Below are 15,617 nucleotides of genomic sequence, written 5' to 3' on the forward strand. Positions count from 1 at the left end.
ACCCTTCTCTGAGTTGTAAGTGCACAAACCGGCCCATTAGATTTCAAGTTGGTCCCAAGTGCATATCAAAATATAAAAACAAGAGGAGTGGCAGCAACATATTTTTATTAACTTATTTTAAAAAAAATTAATTGGTTAAAATTTATTAAAAACTATAAAATCAAGAGAAAGTATCATTAAATATAATGTAAAACCTACTAAATTTTATCATTTTCAATAAATTTTAATATCTTTCTTAATATTTCTCTAAAAACACATCTCACGAAATATCTTTCCTCTCTTTGTTGCATTTTTGTTTTGTTCGAAAAACCAAAATACGTGGCCAGAGGAAAGGATATGTAATTCATCCGAGACATGCATTGACATCGAGTTAAGAGGTTACTACATTATCAAATCAAAATCTGTAATATCCATCTGTTGTAGTTACATGCATTATTAATGTTGCAGCTAACATTAAAGATAGCACAAAAAGTTAGGTATAGGTTTTCTTTTTAGTATAGTATTTTGTAGTTTTTTTATTTGCTGGTGAAAGATTTTATAATTGATTCTTAATAAAATTAGAAGAACACTACTTTAAGTATTGATCATACTATTATTTATTCATAATTAATCTACTACTCTTTTATCTTTTCAACTTGATGATAAGGCGAGAATTTTTCGATTTTTTTAGAAACTATCTTTGCTAATTAAAATTTTAGAACTCTACTTCTCTCTCACACACATTTATAATAGTGGTACTATATAATTTAGAACAATTCACTTCAACGCACAGTTTTTTTTGGAACGCATGAGCCTAATCTATACTATCGATCTGTTTTTAGTATCCACATAAATGTTTCTACTATAGCATTAGAAAATTTGACAATTGCCATACATGTTTGATAAAGGGTCCACATCATGTGCTTGCGAAATAATTCTATGAAGTTAAATGCATATCCATTCAGATTACCAAGAAAATAAATGTATTTGTATCCATTTTCTAGCTAGGTAGCCAGTATCCACTTTCTCAGTAGGCCGAACGCAGAGACAAATTTATTATTTGTTGTGACTCGTGAGTATTCAATTAAGGTCAGCTCAACTATATATATATATAGTGCATTTGTCAATTGTCATTTGATTACTTAAGCTAGGGCAGTGTACATTATTGTTTAGAGAATAGCACCTAATAATAAGTTCTGTTACAACAATTCGCACCAATGCAAACTTCTTTTTCTAGGAGTGAACTAACTTGATGCATGATCACTTGTTTTGGAATTCGGATATACATAAGTCACTGATATTTAACCTACTCTTGTAGGCAAATCACACGAGTTGCCTAACCTATCTAAAAAGTTTTTTTCTTTCTTTTTTCTATGGTTTACTTGTCCATATAGATATAGTATCGTTTTGTTTTTCGATACATGATTCAATTCATCGTTACCCCAATTGTTAAAATGTCAATACTTGGGAAGACACGGTAAAGAATACAACAAACAAAACGTGCAAGTGAAAATATAAAAGAAAAAAAAAGGTTTGACTTGATATTTCTGCTGATGAAATTCTTAAACTGAAAAATACAGAATGAAAGTGCCATTGGTCATTGGGTTCATTTTTCTACACAATCGAAATAAAAGACGAGCTATGGTTCCAAGTCAATGCGTGAGCAATGTAAATGACACTTCTATTAGCCGGATGATGCAGGGTGTTGCATTATTTGTCAGCCAAGTGGATTCACTAGCTATCAGCTGAGACCATTAATTCGCCCATATTAGTATATATAGTAACCTTTAATTAATTACTAGCAGCTTCTAATCATATACTACCACAGTGCAATCGTAAGAACTACAGTAATGTGGATTTGTGAGTTGATTATGCTTATTTTATTACTTGGGCTTAATTGAGATGGTGTTACTTACGCTTTATTAATGGTCTTGATGAATTTGTGTCTAGAATATGCAACTTGGTTAAAGACTTATAAAAAAGTAAATATTATTTTTTATTGAAATGCATAAAAATAAACCTTTTATAATTTTTAAATGCGTTTTCATATAATTTTTTATAAATAACATTATCTTCTAATTTCTTAACTAGTGTTTTAATTAGGACACTAACCAACAAAACCTATAAAAAAAATCAACAATTTACAATGGTGATTCGACTGTTTATAACCAAATAAGTTTGAATAAGTGTCAAAATATATTTTACTTTCCCACCACTACATTAAAAATGAAAATTTGAAGAGAAGAAGAATTAAGACTATAAAGTATATATTAATGGTGGAGAGTGAAAACCAGAAGTTATCAATAGTGATCACTGCTAAAAGTTACTAAAACTAGTTATTAGAAGTTATTTGTAGTTATGATTTTTTTTTTTGTTTATAAATACCAATTTATACAATATAATAAGGTTGAAAACTTTGTCATTAAAACTTTACAAAGTCATACATTTGAATTTTATTTTATTTTTTTATTTTCCTTTGCAATTTATTTTCTTGATCTATTATAAAAATTATTGAAAAGTTTTCCAAATTGAGACTTGGAATCATAGGTTTAGATAAAGTTACAAAATTTCATGAAAACATATATATATATATATATATATATATATATATATATATATATATATATATATATATATATATATATATATATATATACACACACGCACACGCAGTATCCGTATTGTGTTTATTAGCAATTATTTTCTTACTAATGTAATTAAGTAGTAACCACTAATTAAACCAGTATGCAGGCGAGGGGTGCAACAAATTAATTAGGGTTAAGCTTAGTACCTTAAAATATACTGTACTTAGTTTGGGGTTTTGATATTATAGATATATATACTAAAAAATTACATAATTATATAAAAAAGACTGCATCCAAACCCACACTAATTACATATTTGTTTAGTTTTTATTTTTTTAACAAAACTTTTTTTTATCCGTGAAAATTAAAATTATACCTTCTCGACAAAAAAAAAAAAAATAACACTAGTGCATCTCTTTGACAGAACAAAAATGTCTAGTTGTCAATAGGAGAGATGAGAGATATAGAGGTAAGGCAGCTTGACAGCGAAAATAAATGCTACAAGGTGGTTGCATTGCCGAAAACATACAGTGTTCCAAACCGTTACATAAATAACTAGTAGAGATATGATATTCATATCCAAAACGTAATCTAGGAATTTATTGCTAAAGCCTTCAGCTCAACCAACTCTTCTAACGCCATGTCTCAGTTAAATTCATCTACCAATCTTTAAAGGCCTTTCGACAACAATTGAATCCCCATATATCTTTTGCACATAACAATGCCGGAGTTGTACTCTGTGAAGGTGGAAGAGGCAAGGCCTGCAACTCATGAAAAGCCATCAGCAGGTCCTGTCTACAGGTGCATTTATGCCAAGGATGCTTTGACTCAGTTACCTTCTCATTTTCAATCTCCATGGCAATTCTTCAGGTTACTTTCATTTCTTTTCAATTTTCATTAATAGAAAAGCATTCCATGTTCCTATGTGTCAAAAAGAACTCAAATCATTCTTTGCATTTCACGCAGTTTTATTTTAGACGTTAACAGATCCAAAAACAAAAAAAGAATTAGATGTTAAGCTAATTCATTTCCTGAATTCTACTTACATCTTTTAGAAATAATTTTGATGTTAAATAAAATAAAAAGATGTTTATTTAAGATTAAAAAATAGATGTTAAGTTAAATTATGGATAACTATATTTGATGTTAAATTAAAAAAGACTTTTAAAAAATAACAAATGGTTCATGCAGGTCTTGAACCTACACGTTATTAATATGATGTTCTAACCAATTGAACTAATAGATCAATTTTTACATATTTTAAACTCTTTTTTTTATTAAATAAGAGTTATTGATAAACAATCAAAGATTGAAATAATTTTTTTATTGATAAATAATTTTATCCAAACGCAAACGCGAATTGATAAAATCCAAATTATTGTTAAAAATATCCAAAATTATTTTATCCAAACGCGAATAACGCAAGTAACAAATGTAATCTCTCTAATGAAGATTGAATTCGAAGTCGTACAATGAGTTGTAGTTGTAGTGGGGTTTGGAAATCATTCTTAGCAGTTTCGATGATTCCCTATGCAGGGACACGACAACGAGGTGCCCCAGCAACCCAATGCTGGGTCGGCGTCAAAAATCCGATTCCAAGGTACCAACTTTTTAATGTGTTTTTGTTTCTTCCATCATTTCTTACTTACAGTGTTACAGTAGCTTGGCAATTCTAGTTTAGACTTTATTTGTCGCATATCATTTTTTTGTAGTTTTGCTCCTTATGTGTTATTTATTGATAAAATATTTTTTCTTAAATATAATAATTTAGTAGTAGTATATATTTGGATAAATAGTTAAATTCGTGTGTGATGTAATAATAAATTGATCTTTATAATATAAAAAACACAAATTTAATATGTAAAAAAAATACGATAATCTAATAATTAATTTATCATACTTTTTACACTTTTTAGAAACAAATTTGATTATTTATCTTATATATTTTATATTTTATGGGTAAATGACCTTTTATCTCAAAAATGTATAAGAATGTGAATTTAGTTTATAAAAGAAAGAAATTCCTGTTTTAAACTTTTACTATTTGAATATGTAAAAAGTAGAATAATAATTATGTTGTGTCTTACTATAACCTGTTAAATTAATCCCTCAACTTTACACTTTAATACTAATCCAATTGTCAAATTTATCTTTGTACACTAAGGCTTATGAACATAGCATGCATTAAGTACACTATGTGAACATTGAACTGAATTTGCAGGTGGGTCCCTATCAATGGATCACATATCAGGAGGCTTATGATGCTGCCATACGAATGGGTTCCGCCATGAGAAGCCGTGGTGTCAATCCTGTAACACATCTTGCTTTATTTAAGATACTACGTATTGGGAAATACGTATGCAATTAATCTAACTCGTGCTTTTGTATAACAAGGGATACCGTTGTGGCATATATGGGTCCAACTGCCCCGAATGGATAATTGCAATGCAGGTATGACACCATGTTTTTTTAGGGGAAATTACACTTAACCAACTCTTTTAGTATGTTAATCACAATTAGTTATGAACTTGAATTAAGTAATTATCTGGTTAAAGAGAAATTATAACAACATATTCTTTCACACAAACTCAGCTAATAGAGAGTGAGCACATTGGGAATTCATTCAATAATTGAAGAGTATGTTTAGAAAGAGTGTGTTGCTAACATTTTTCTATTGTTCCTAATTAAAATTATGATTAGGCAACTAAAAAGTTAGTTCTCTAACCTTGTTTGTATTATTGTACTTCACTTAACATCACAAGGATTGATACCTTATAACTATATTTTATGTTTATCCTTAGTAATTTTTCCAGTGGGACTTGAGTGACACGATTCAAATTTGCTGTTTGCAGGCTTGCAATAGCTATGCAGTAACCTATGTCCCATTATATGACACCCTGGGTTTGTGTTTTGTTCCTTTCCCAATCACTCTCAAGGTGTTTTGCTTTTACTTTCCCCAAAGAACTTGGCAACTCAGAGTTTGTCATGTATCTTTTACACTCACATCATTCAGCTAGAAAACGACTCTAAATTTATGCCTAGCAGGTCCTAATGCCGTGGAGTTTATCATAAACCATGCTGAAGTTTCGATTGCATTTGTACAGGATAGCAAGATTCCTTCTGTAAGTTCTATCATATTTCTTGGAGCACAACCTTTATTTTTTCCTTGGAGGGATTTTGATTTCAGCAAGATGAACCATCTGAAAGTTTTTCTTTCCCTCTATTATTCTGGATGCTAGCTTTGTATGTTAGATACCTTCAAGGCTTCAACATATAACTATTGCAATTGATCATCAATCTGTTTCCTTACAAATTGTAGGATGAGAAAAGTCATTAGTAGCTTTTAAAATGAGTTATATAAATATATTTTCTGATATTTCTGTAAACCACTTGCTTAAAACAATAGTTAAAATCTGGTATTCTATTTGAAACTGACAGAATGTTGCACATACTGCTAGCTCTTTTTTATATTGTTATTTGCTGTACTTCTTGTAACATTTTAAGTTATCCTTTGAGCTTCTTGAAGATAACTAGCCTATCATCTGGGACAGCATTGGATATTTCTCTAATATGTTTGTTTCCCCCCCATTCCTACTGAAGTGATGACTGTTTCCACAGGTTTTGTCATGCCTTGATCGGTGGTCAAGTCTTAAAAGTAAGCCAATGTGTTTATTTTGTCTCTGTTACTATTAGTTTAAGGGTCTTCCATCTTTTTAATGGTAACCAGCCTCTTTAATTTACTGATGCAGCTATTGTGAGTTTTGGTAATGTTTCAACCACACAAAAGAAGGAAGCTGAGGAGCTTGGTGCATCTTGCTTCTCGTGGGAAGAGTTTCTCCAGATGGTAGGAACCCTGATTCTTAATTTCATATTGATGTTTATAATCAACAGCAAGAGCCATTTTGATTGAGTATTGAGAGATAGATTTTTTAACATTGAATATATCTTCATTTCTCCAGGGAAATATCGATTTAGACCTTCCACCGAAAAAGAAGACTAACATCTGCACAATAATGTACACAAGTGGAACAACAGGCGAACCCAAAGGCGTCATTATTAAGAATGAGGCTTTCATGACTCAAGTGTTGTCTATTGACCAAATACTTAATTTAACTGACAGAGTGGTATGATAATCATTTTTCTCACTAGTTTCATGTTATATTTTTTCAAGCTAGGGAAAAATCTGTCACCCCCACCCTTCAGAAAAACTTCTATTAGTTTTTCCATTTGTGTTGTTTTCTTTATTTTCAAGTATGTGAGAATTGTAGGTGATGATAGTCTTAGGCTTCATTTCCTTTTTATTTTGTGCACTTCTATTTTATCATTCTCACAATAACATGGTGCCCAGGACCTTATCTATATAGCTATTTTTCCATGATTTAGATAAATGCATGACCAGACTTAATGAAGTTTTCTGATGCTACAGAAAGTAAAGCTCATCAATCTTCTAGGGACTTGGGGCATATGTCAAATGTATTAGTCATATTCCATTATAAGTTGATGAATGAAGAGGAAAAAGACATGCATGAGTATGTCATATTTATGTAATGATATGTGCTCACACAAAACATAAACTGTGTATTATTGATAGGGAACAGAAGACGACGTGTACTTTTCTTTCCTTCCTCTTGCTCATGTATATGACCAGATAATGGAGACCTATTGCATTTATAAGGGCTCCTCAATTGGATTTTGGCAAGGCGTAAGTTTTGTATTCAATTCCTATTATTAAGTTTTGGCTCATTATCTAATATGTTCTCTCATGGATTTTTTTTTATGTTAATTCTGGCAGGATGTTGGATTCTTAATGGAAGATATTCTGGCACTGAAACCAACTCTATTTTGTGGTGTTCCTAGAGTTTATGATCGTGTTTATGCTTGTAAGGCTATATGTTTTTGGTACTAGCACTCTTATCTTGGTGTGTGCTATAGTGCTCTAAGTATTGAATTTAAGCTGCATGTACTCTTGTAAGTTGTAACTACTAACTATATTGTCCAATAAGCATTGACTATAAGCTTTGTGCCTGAAGGTATCAGTAGCAAAATTTCATCTGGAGGAGCACTGCAAAGTACATTGTTTCAATATGCATATAACTAGTATGTACTGCTACCAAACTCTACCATTTTAGACTTCTGCACTTCTATCCTAGTGCCAACTAATCTAGAATCTACTGACAGCAAGTTGGGATATCTGGAGAAGGGTCTTCCCCAAGACAAAGCAGCACCTTTGTTTGATAAGCTTGTGTTTGATAAGGTATTCTATTTTACTCTGTTATTCTTGTTCAGAAACTCGTTTGAAAATTGAAATATTGGTTTTATGGATAGATAAAACAAGCATTAGGTGGACGGGTTCGCCTCCTATTATCAGGAGCTGCTCCTTTGCCTAGGCATGTGGAGGAGTTTTTGAGGGTCACTTTTGGAGCTACTATGTCACAAGGATACGGTATGGTATTTGAATCTTTTGCTAAAAAGTGCAGGTGGATTGTTTTATATCATTTTTATGACAGCTCTTCAATAGTAAATTTTAATTCTGTTAATCTGTTGTAGCATGATTCTGGCATTCCTTGATTTGATTTTAAATTTTTGGTTCTTATATTCATTCTATAGTAGACTTAGTCACATGTTAATCATATTTCTAATCCACTTGCCTATGTGGGTGTGTAGCCATTTAATTATGCAATGTTAAATTATTATCATTTTGATGTGACAGGTCTTACCGAAAGTTGTGGTGGGTGTTTCACTGGAATAAGTAATGTGTTTTCTATGATGGGAACAATTGGAGTCCCTATGACAACCATTGAGGCCAGGCTTGAATCTGTGCCAGAGATGGGGTATGATGCACTCTCCAGTGAAGCCCGGGGAGAAATTTGCCTTAGAGGGAATACCTTGTTCTCTGGTTACCACAAGCATCAAGATCTTACTGAAGAGGTTATGGTTGATGGTTGGTTTCATACAGGTAAACCCTCATGTTGTGAAATAAACGGTGGTCTACAATGTCAATGAAGAGTTCCTTTTTCTAAGCTTCATTAGGATTCTCCACTTAATGGTTTAGTATTCTTACTTGTTTAGACTTCAGACACCACTCGGAATCATGTAAACTGCTACTACTAGATAGGATGACACATACACAGTCAAAAGGGTTTTATGGACTGTTAAGCACTAGGTAATTTCTTGATATGCTGTGTTCAAGGCCTCAAGGGGATTTTCATTGAGAATTGAGAAATCCAGAAAGACCTTCGTATAAAAATTAGTTCAACTATGGTTATTAAATTTGGAATCCCAGTGAAGAGGACACATAGGAGATCAAGTTAGAGAGTTTTGTCATGAACTTCTGACTTTCTCCATTTCGGTTTTTGTTTGAATGCATAGTGCATATAGATCATTGAAGTTGTTAATTTGCCCCTAAATGCAGTGCGTTTTGGAATAATTTGAAAATCATTACAGGTGACATTGGAGAATGGCAGCCAAATGGAGCCATGAAAATTATTGATAGAAAAAAGAATATCTTTAAGTTGTCTCAAGGAGAATATGTTGCCGTGGAGAATATTGAAAACAAATACTTACAGTGCCCCCTTATAACATCGGTATGTTTATGCTTCAATCATAGAACATTCAGTAAAATTGGAGCAACATTAATTGTATTGCATTTGTGTTGGATGCCTAGTTGTTATGGGAAAGTGGACTCACAAATAGCTCAATTATTAAATTTATGTAATTCAATTAATCTATAACTTTTTTATTCCATATGCAGATTTGGGTCCATGGAAACAGTTTTGAATCTTTCTTGGTGGCAGTGGTGGTCCCTGAAAGAAAGGGCCTTGAGTATTGGGCAGTGAAGCATAATTCTACAGATGATTTCAAATCTTTATGTGAAAATCCAAAGGCAAGAAAATACATTTTGGATGAGCTCAACAACACTGGTCAGAAACACCAAGTAAGTATATAGAATGCCCAATTCCATGAATTTAGTTTCGATTAAACATCAGATTAATCCTTGAGATTATGTTATAAGTAGATCATGAATATTTTGTTAGTTTCTAACTTTGAAAAATCATTCATTTTAGTTTTTTTTTACTTTATTTTTATCGTCGTTTTGGACCTAAGACAGACTAAAATTGATTGTTATTTTGTTAAGTTAGAGAATAATCAACCCAAACAATCTCAAGGACTACTGAGAGTTTACTCGTTTAGTTTCTGGTGTTACGCTATATTTTGGTCTTGCTGGTTACATTTGACGTTATTGATATTCTATCAGCTTAGAGGTTTTGAGCTGCTAAAAGCAGTTCATTTGGAACCAATTCCCTTTGACATGGAGAGAGATCTGATAACTCCAACATTCAAGTTGAAGAGACCGCAATTGCTCAAGCAGTATAAGGTTTGTCTCATGTTCTATGATCAATATTGTAATTAGTAACTTTCTATTTCACTTTATAGAGTACAATTTTATTTTTGTTATTTGTTTCCTTAACATCTTGAATTAGTATGATTTATGGTTTGTACCAAAATGTGCACCGGTTTCAGCTAATCAGGAAGTATTACCGTATTGATAATTTCAATTAGACTTTTGGAGTGCTTTACTTACTAAGAACAAAATTACAAAACTCAAACAATTTCTTAGGTATTGTTTATACTGTTTTCTAATTAGACTTGGAGTTTTAATTCGGTAAAACATGTAATAAAAGTTAGCATTAAAGGATTATGCAGATTATCAAAGATAAAACTAATTATATAAATGTTACTCATGTACCCAAGTAAATAATTTAATAAAATGTTATTGTTTGCCAACATCATTTACAGGAATGTATTGATCAACTATACAAGGAAGCGAAGGCATAGATGGTGTGAGCCAGGTGTCTAACGGGGATTATATGCAATTATACTGATTCCCGACACAGTTTCCACAGAATCCATTCGAATTTTTTGTACACTTTGGTTCATTGAGTGAAGTGAAAAGCTACAAACAAAACCTTACATCGAAATGGCAACTGAGCATATCCACTCTGCATTCTTAAAAAGATTACAAAATGATAGTTGGAAATTTTTATAAGCTTGATATTTCGTGGTCTTGCAACTTCTGTTTTTGCTCCATTTTCTTTTATTAAGCTATTTTGGGCCTAGTGTTTTGTTCCCTCATCAAGTCTATAATTTTAGCCAATAGAATACAGTTGATTAGGGTAATGCTGAACCTGTATTTTTTTTCATGCTTGTTAACAATGCTTTGATTATATGTCGATAATGAAAAGTTGAAGAGATGGCGGAAATTACACTTTTGAAGTGTGATAAAGATAAAAGTAGCATTTTAAAGGACTAAAAAAGTCCAACTTAAAAAGTTGCAACTACTTTTAAAGTTGCTTTACTTAGCATGACACCTCTGCAAGTTCCAAAACCCTCTGGGGTCTTGACATTCTATTTGGCATATTTGAGTTTTCATGTTCAGAGGAATTCTGTTATAGTTGCTAGGATTGCATTTGCTGGGAAACAAAATGCTGTAATAACTCAGAGCAACAACAAATGTAAATTTATATTATACCCCACAGGTAAAAATACAATGATTTCCCAAATTACACATGATTTGTGAATACACGACAGCTAGAAAGACACCACACCAATCCTCTTCATATTTTGTTTTTTTTACATTCTACGAAACCAGAAGACTACAACTGAGATTTTATTCCACTTTTTTACACATGCTAACTTTAGGACAAAGATGAATCGCAAAACAATGGCGGGGTGTTTATAGATATCAAGTTCCAACAAATGAATGGTACAGAAAACAATTGGTTTAATTCACACGAATCAACAAGTCCAAATGGTGGTGCCTAAAAAAGTATGACAACCAGTGCCCAGATGGGATAAACCAACAGAAGTATTATGCCGATGGAATTTGATACGCCGTGAGCTTTAGTGAAGGAGTTTCTGAAACCACCAGAAGCCCGAATGTGTTCTTGCAGCAAATAGCATGCAATGATGAGGCACACCACCACCCCAACAATGTTGTCTCTAAAAGTGCTTGCAATTAGAGAAGGAGCTACGACGATAAGAAGAATCAAAGCACCTGGCAATTCCAGCCAATCTGCAGTAACAATCATACCTGGTTACTAACCTTATACTTAATTTTTAGAATCATTAAGAAGACTGATATTATTTATATCTTTGATACGAAGTGGGCTAGTAGTTTCTTAATTGTTTTTAGTGTTGTTCTTCAATCAATATTGAAATTTTATTTTAGTAACTTATGCTGATTATTAATTCAAAATTTTATTACGCGAATTAATGATGTGAAAAATCACTTTTGATTGGAAAACGAAACTAAAATATATCCAAGTTTTGTCCTAAAGAAACGTTAAGTTGGTTACTTCAATATTTCCTGTACTTTGTTCTGGAATGACACTGATCATCAACAGGGATAGCAGCAAAATATATTAGTTGGATGTTGTCAAGTTCAATCAATGGGTAAAAGCACATTGCTTTAGGAGACACTAATTATAATAGTGATAAATAGTAGGAGATATAAGGTGAGTTGAATGGTTAAGGATGAAGTGAAGAGGGTAAAGGTCACAGGTTGAATCTCCTATATTAACAAAACTAACATTTTAATAAACTAACATTTGTTGATAAAAAAAAATACTAAAAATTTATAATAATACTATACTGTAATGTAAGCACTAAGCAATTATACTACCATACCAGGGAAGTGTCTAGGAATGAAAAGTCGTAATACAACAGCAACTGCAGCAATCCATTTTCCAAGCTCTCCCCTGCATAAGTAGAATGATAATAAAAAGGAAAATTACTATTACAGAAAAATGATGGTGCAAAATTGATAACAATAAAGCGTGACAAGCTAATCGCCTGAAGACGTCGAAAATTAATGAAGGCAAGCTGAAGAAAATGTATGGAATGAGTAGTGCTGTGAGAATATTTGTCTTCCAGTTTGTACGATCCAAAATCAACAGATAACTGCAAACATGTTAAAATAATCAGTGAAATCATAGAAAAACTATGAAAGCTAACATCAAGTAAGTTCCAAAGTGTGCTTGCTTGTGCAATTGACTCTATTTTTTGCTGTGCTATTCACTGTCTCACACACACAGCATTGACTTCCATGAAGAAAACGCAGATTGGTTGGAGTTTGACAATTGACGCCAACGAGTAAAATTTAAAGTGTCTTAATGAAAAAAAAAATGTATGATTTTTTTTATCTGAATACGATATTTTTTTTAATGGAAAAAGAAAAAAGTTTGGCTGCACCATGCACATGCTTCACAGTTCCTTGTAGGATAAATAAAAAACTAGTAGTTTGAATAATCGCAAACAATTCAACACAGAATTAGCAAATTTAAGATATTGAGTGCGTGTGCGTTAACATTAGGAGAGCAGATAAGATGATGGACCTCTTAGCTTTAATAATATCTTGCCTGTCGAATGAACCTTATCCACACTCCAAATTGATTTCATCGTCCACCTACTTTATGTAAGCAACTTATTTAGTAGTGGAAAAATTCTATAGTCGTATTATAATTATTTTGATCGTTAACAGTTATTGCTTTTAAGAAACTATATACAGTTATTAATAATTAAAGTAAAAGAAAACATAGCACATAAATGTTTAAATTATTCATACTATATGATATTTTTCTGTTTATCCATACTTATTTATAAAGTTATGTATTATACCTTTAAAATTAATTATTTCCCTCGAGTTAATTGTATATTGTAAAACTCATAGCAATTTGTAATTATATATTTTTATTTTGGAAAAGATTTGTAGAGAGAGAGAGAGAGAGAGAGAGAGATTGAATTAGCTTTTTTTTTTTTATTATCTGAGAAACAATTCAATGACTGGCTCATTGCACAACATATAAATATATTAAGTACATAAAAATTTCTGAACAAGCAGAAGGAAAACTTGGTTTAGGAGCTTAGAATTATGGAACAAATTTAACATGAAAGTATTCTCGTCCGTAACACATCATAAAAAAACACAGATCGCAGTATATAGTGAGTGATATGAAAGTTCAATCACAGCAACATTTTAACAGATTCATTCATTCAAGGTCCGCTAGCTGGACGAGCGATCGACTCACATGATCCATAAAACAACTGAGTGATAAAGATCATTCATTAAAAAAAAAAAAAAAGACTGCAAAGTTTGATATAGTTTTAAAGAAGTTGAAAAATGGAAGAAATAAGAAGAGGGTACATACATAGCAGCAATGGCAGCAAAGAATCCGAAGAAAGAGGCTCCAAAGCCTATGCCAGCTAGACTTAGGTCTCTGAAATCTGAGTTTATCAATTGAACTGCTTCTTCTTCAAATCCCCTTCTCTTCCACATTTTCGTAATCAAACAGGAGGGAGTGTATGAAACTAAGTCAAAGCAGACATTTGGATGTGCTTATCTATATGCACAACAATTGCACATGATAAGGAAAGGCCACGTGGAGATTAATGCTTTACCAATAATGAACACAGAGAGATAGATACACCAGCTGCTCTTGCTTTCTCTAAACTCTTCTTTTCCAATATCGAGTAAGAAATCTCCTACAACCAACAAAATTCCGGTATCTATCTACATGTATTTTTTATTAAGTGTAGTCAAGATTTTGTATTTTTATAGTGATGAATTTTTGTTTTTATATTTCTAAAAACATGTAAATTTAATTCCTAATTAATTATTTAGAAGTACATATTTTTAAAGTTTAAAGTTTGATGTCAAATTTATCAATATAAAAATGAGTAAAGTATCAAATTAATCCCTCACTTTTGGAGGCGCGATCAATTTGGTCTCTGAAATTTAAAAAATGTCAAAATGATCCTCGACTTTACATTCCGTTTGTCACGTTAGTTCCTTCCGTTAGTAGTTTCTTAACACCGTTAGCAGATGTGTGATGTGGCACGTTAAGTGTCATTTGCCACGTAAGGAGAGACTAAATTGACATTAAAGGGACAAAAATGACATAATTTAAGTGATCATCTTTTTTTCCAAAATATTAAAATCCTAACGGTTATTTTAACATTCACGCTTTCATTCCATTTTCCCTCCTACTCATACTCTTATCCAATTCTTATTTTTCTCCTATTCATCTTTATCCATCTTTGTAGTTCTTCTATTATTTATTTTGTGGTCAACCATGTCTGCTAATTTAAGCACAAGGGAGAATGTCACTTCAAACCGTCTTTGCTATTGTCGTAGAAGAGCTATTTTGTGTTGTGCAGCAAGATGCAGATCGATGTAATTTCTTTTCGTGGGTTAATGAAGACATTGATGTTGGTGCAACTGAAATAGGTAGAATAGAACTAATACCAGACTTTGGTCTAAGGTTGAGACTGGAGTTTCTGCAAAAAGAAGTTAGGGTTTCAACATTTTGGGAAAAAAGATGATCATCTAAATTATGTCATTTTAGTCCCTTTAATGTCAATTTAGTTCCTCTTTACGTGGCAAATAGAATAAACTGATGTGGAAGTTCCACGTGTGCGTACATCACACATTTACTAATGGTGTTAAGAGACTATTAACGGTAGGGACTAACGTGACAGACAGAATGAAAAGTCGAGGATCATTTTGACATTTTTTAAATCTCAAGGATCAAATTGACAGCGCTTCAAAAAATGAGGGACTAATTTGATATTTTAGTATTTTATATAGAAACTTTAATTATAGTTTATCGAAATTATCAGAAAAAACACATATTTTTATCTATTTATTTATTTATATTGTATCATTTGTGTGAATGGTGTCATGTGAATGTAAGGAGAAAATTCAGCATATCCTTGATTCTTGTTGAGTTTGCATTCAATAAATCAATCAAGTCCCTCATAAGTTAATTAGATCTAAATCATTGACTTGTAGACATGTTTTTTTTATTTTTTTTATTTTAATCCATATGTATCCAATTTTTTATTTTTAATGATATAATATGAGGTGTTTGCATTAAAAAAAAAAAGGAAATAAACAATGGGGAAAAAGAGGCCATGTCTAGCAGCACATACCTCCCTCCTGCCGTATGGGTCAATATGTCACATTCGGCCGACTCAACAGCCGGTTTCGTTTTT

General features: G+C 31.9%; 2 protein-coding genes across 3 annotated transcripts; one reads left to right on the plus strand and one right to left on the minus strand.

The window, feature by feature from the left end:
- The first annotated feature begins 3,153 nt into the window (after positions 1-3,153).
- LOC114376965 (long chain acyl-CoA synthetase 2-like) lies at positions 3,154-10,848 on the plus strand. The gene is made up of 19 exons (XM_028335310.1): positions 3,154-3,434; positions 4,101-4,164; positions 4,786-4,875; positions 4,959-5,015; positions 5,417-5,465; positions 5,610-5,686; positions 6,183-6,219; positions 6,314-6,408; positions 6,524-6,688; positions 7,156-7,266; positions 7,357-7,444; positions 7,595-7,661; positions 7,743-7,818; positions 7,890-8,007; positions 8,275-8,520; positions 9,009-9,148; positions 9,316-9,498; positions 9,820-9,939; positions 10,362-10,848. Exons 1-19 carry the CDS (start codon positions 3,286-3,288, stop codon positions 10,398-10,400), a joined length of 1,971 nt encoding a protein of 656 aa, XP_028191111.1. The 5' UTR covers positions 3,154-3,285; the 3' UTR covers positions 10,401-10,848.
- Positions 10,849-11,060: 212 nt separating this feature from the next.
- LOC114376966 (cold-regulated 413 plasma membrane protein 1-like) lies at positions 11,061-14,135 on the minus strand. Of its 2 annotated transcripts, XM_028335311.1 has the most exons (4): positions 13,772-14,123; positions 12,417-12,524; positions 12,252-12,322; positions 11,061-11,637 (listed from the first exon to the last, which is right to left on the minus strand). In XM_028335311.1, exons 1-4 carry the CDS (start codon positions 13,897-13,899, stop codon positions 11,384-11,386), a joined length of 561 nt encoding a protein of 186 aa, XP_028191112.1. In that variant the 5' UTR covers positions 13,900-14,123; the 3' UTR covers positions 11,061-11,383. The 2 variants fall into 2 exon arrangements, with proteins under 2 accessions (XP_028191112.1, XP_028191113.1); XM_028335312.1 differs by lacking the exon at positions 12,417-12,524 and having other exon boundaries at positions 13,772-14,135.
- Between the last annotated feature and the right edge of the window lie 1,482 nt (positions 14,136-15,617).

This window comes from Glycine soja, chromosome 11 (genome assembly GCF_004193775.1).
Source record: "Glycine soja cultivar W05 chromosome 11, ASM419377v2, whole genome shotgun sequence".
Taxonomy (NCBI): domain Eukaryota; kingdom Viridiplantae; phylum Streptophyta; class Magnoliopsida; order Fabales; family Fabaceae; genus Glycine; species Glycine soja.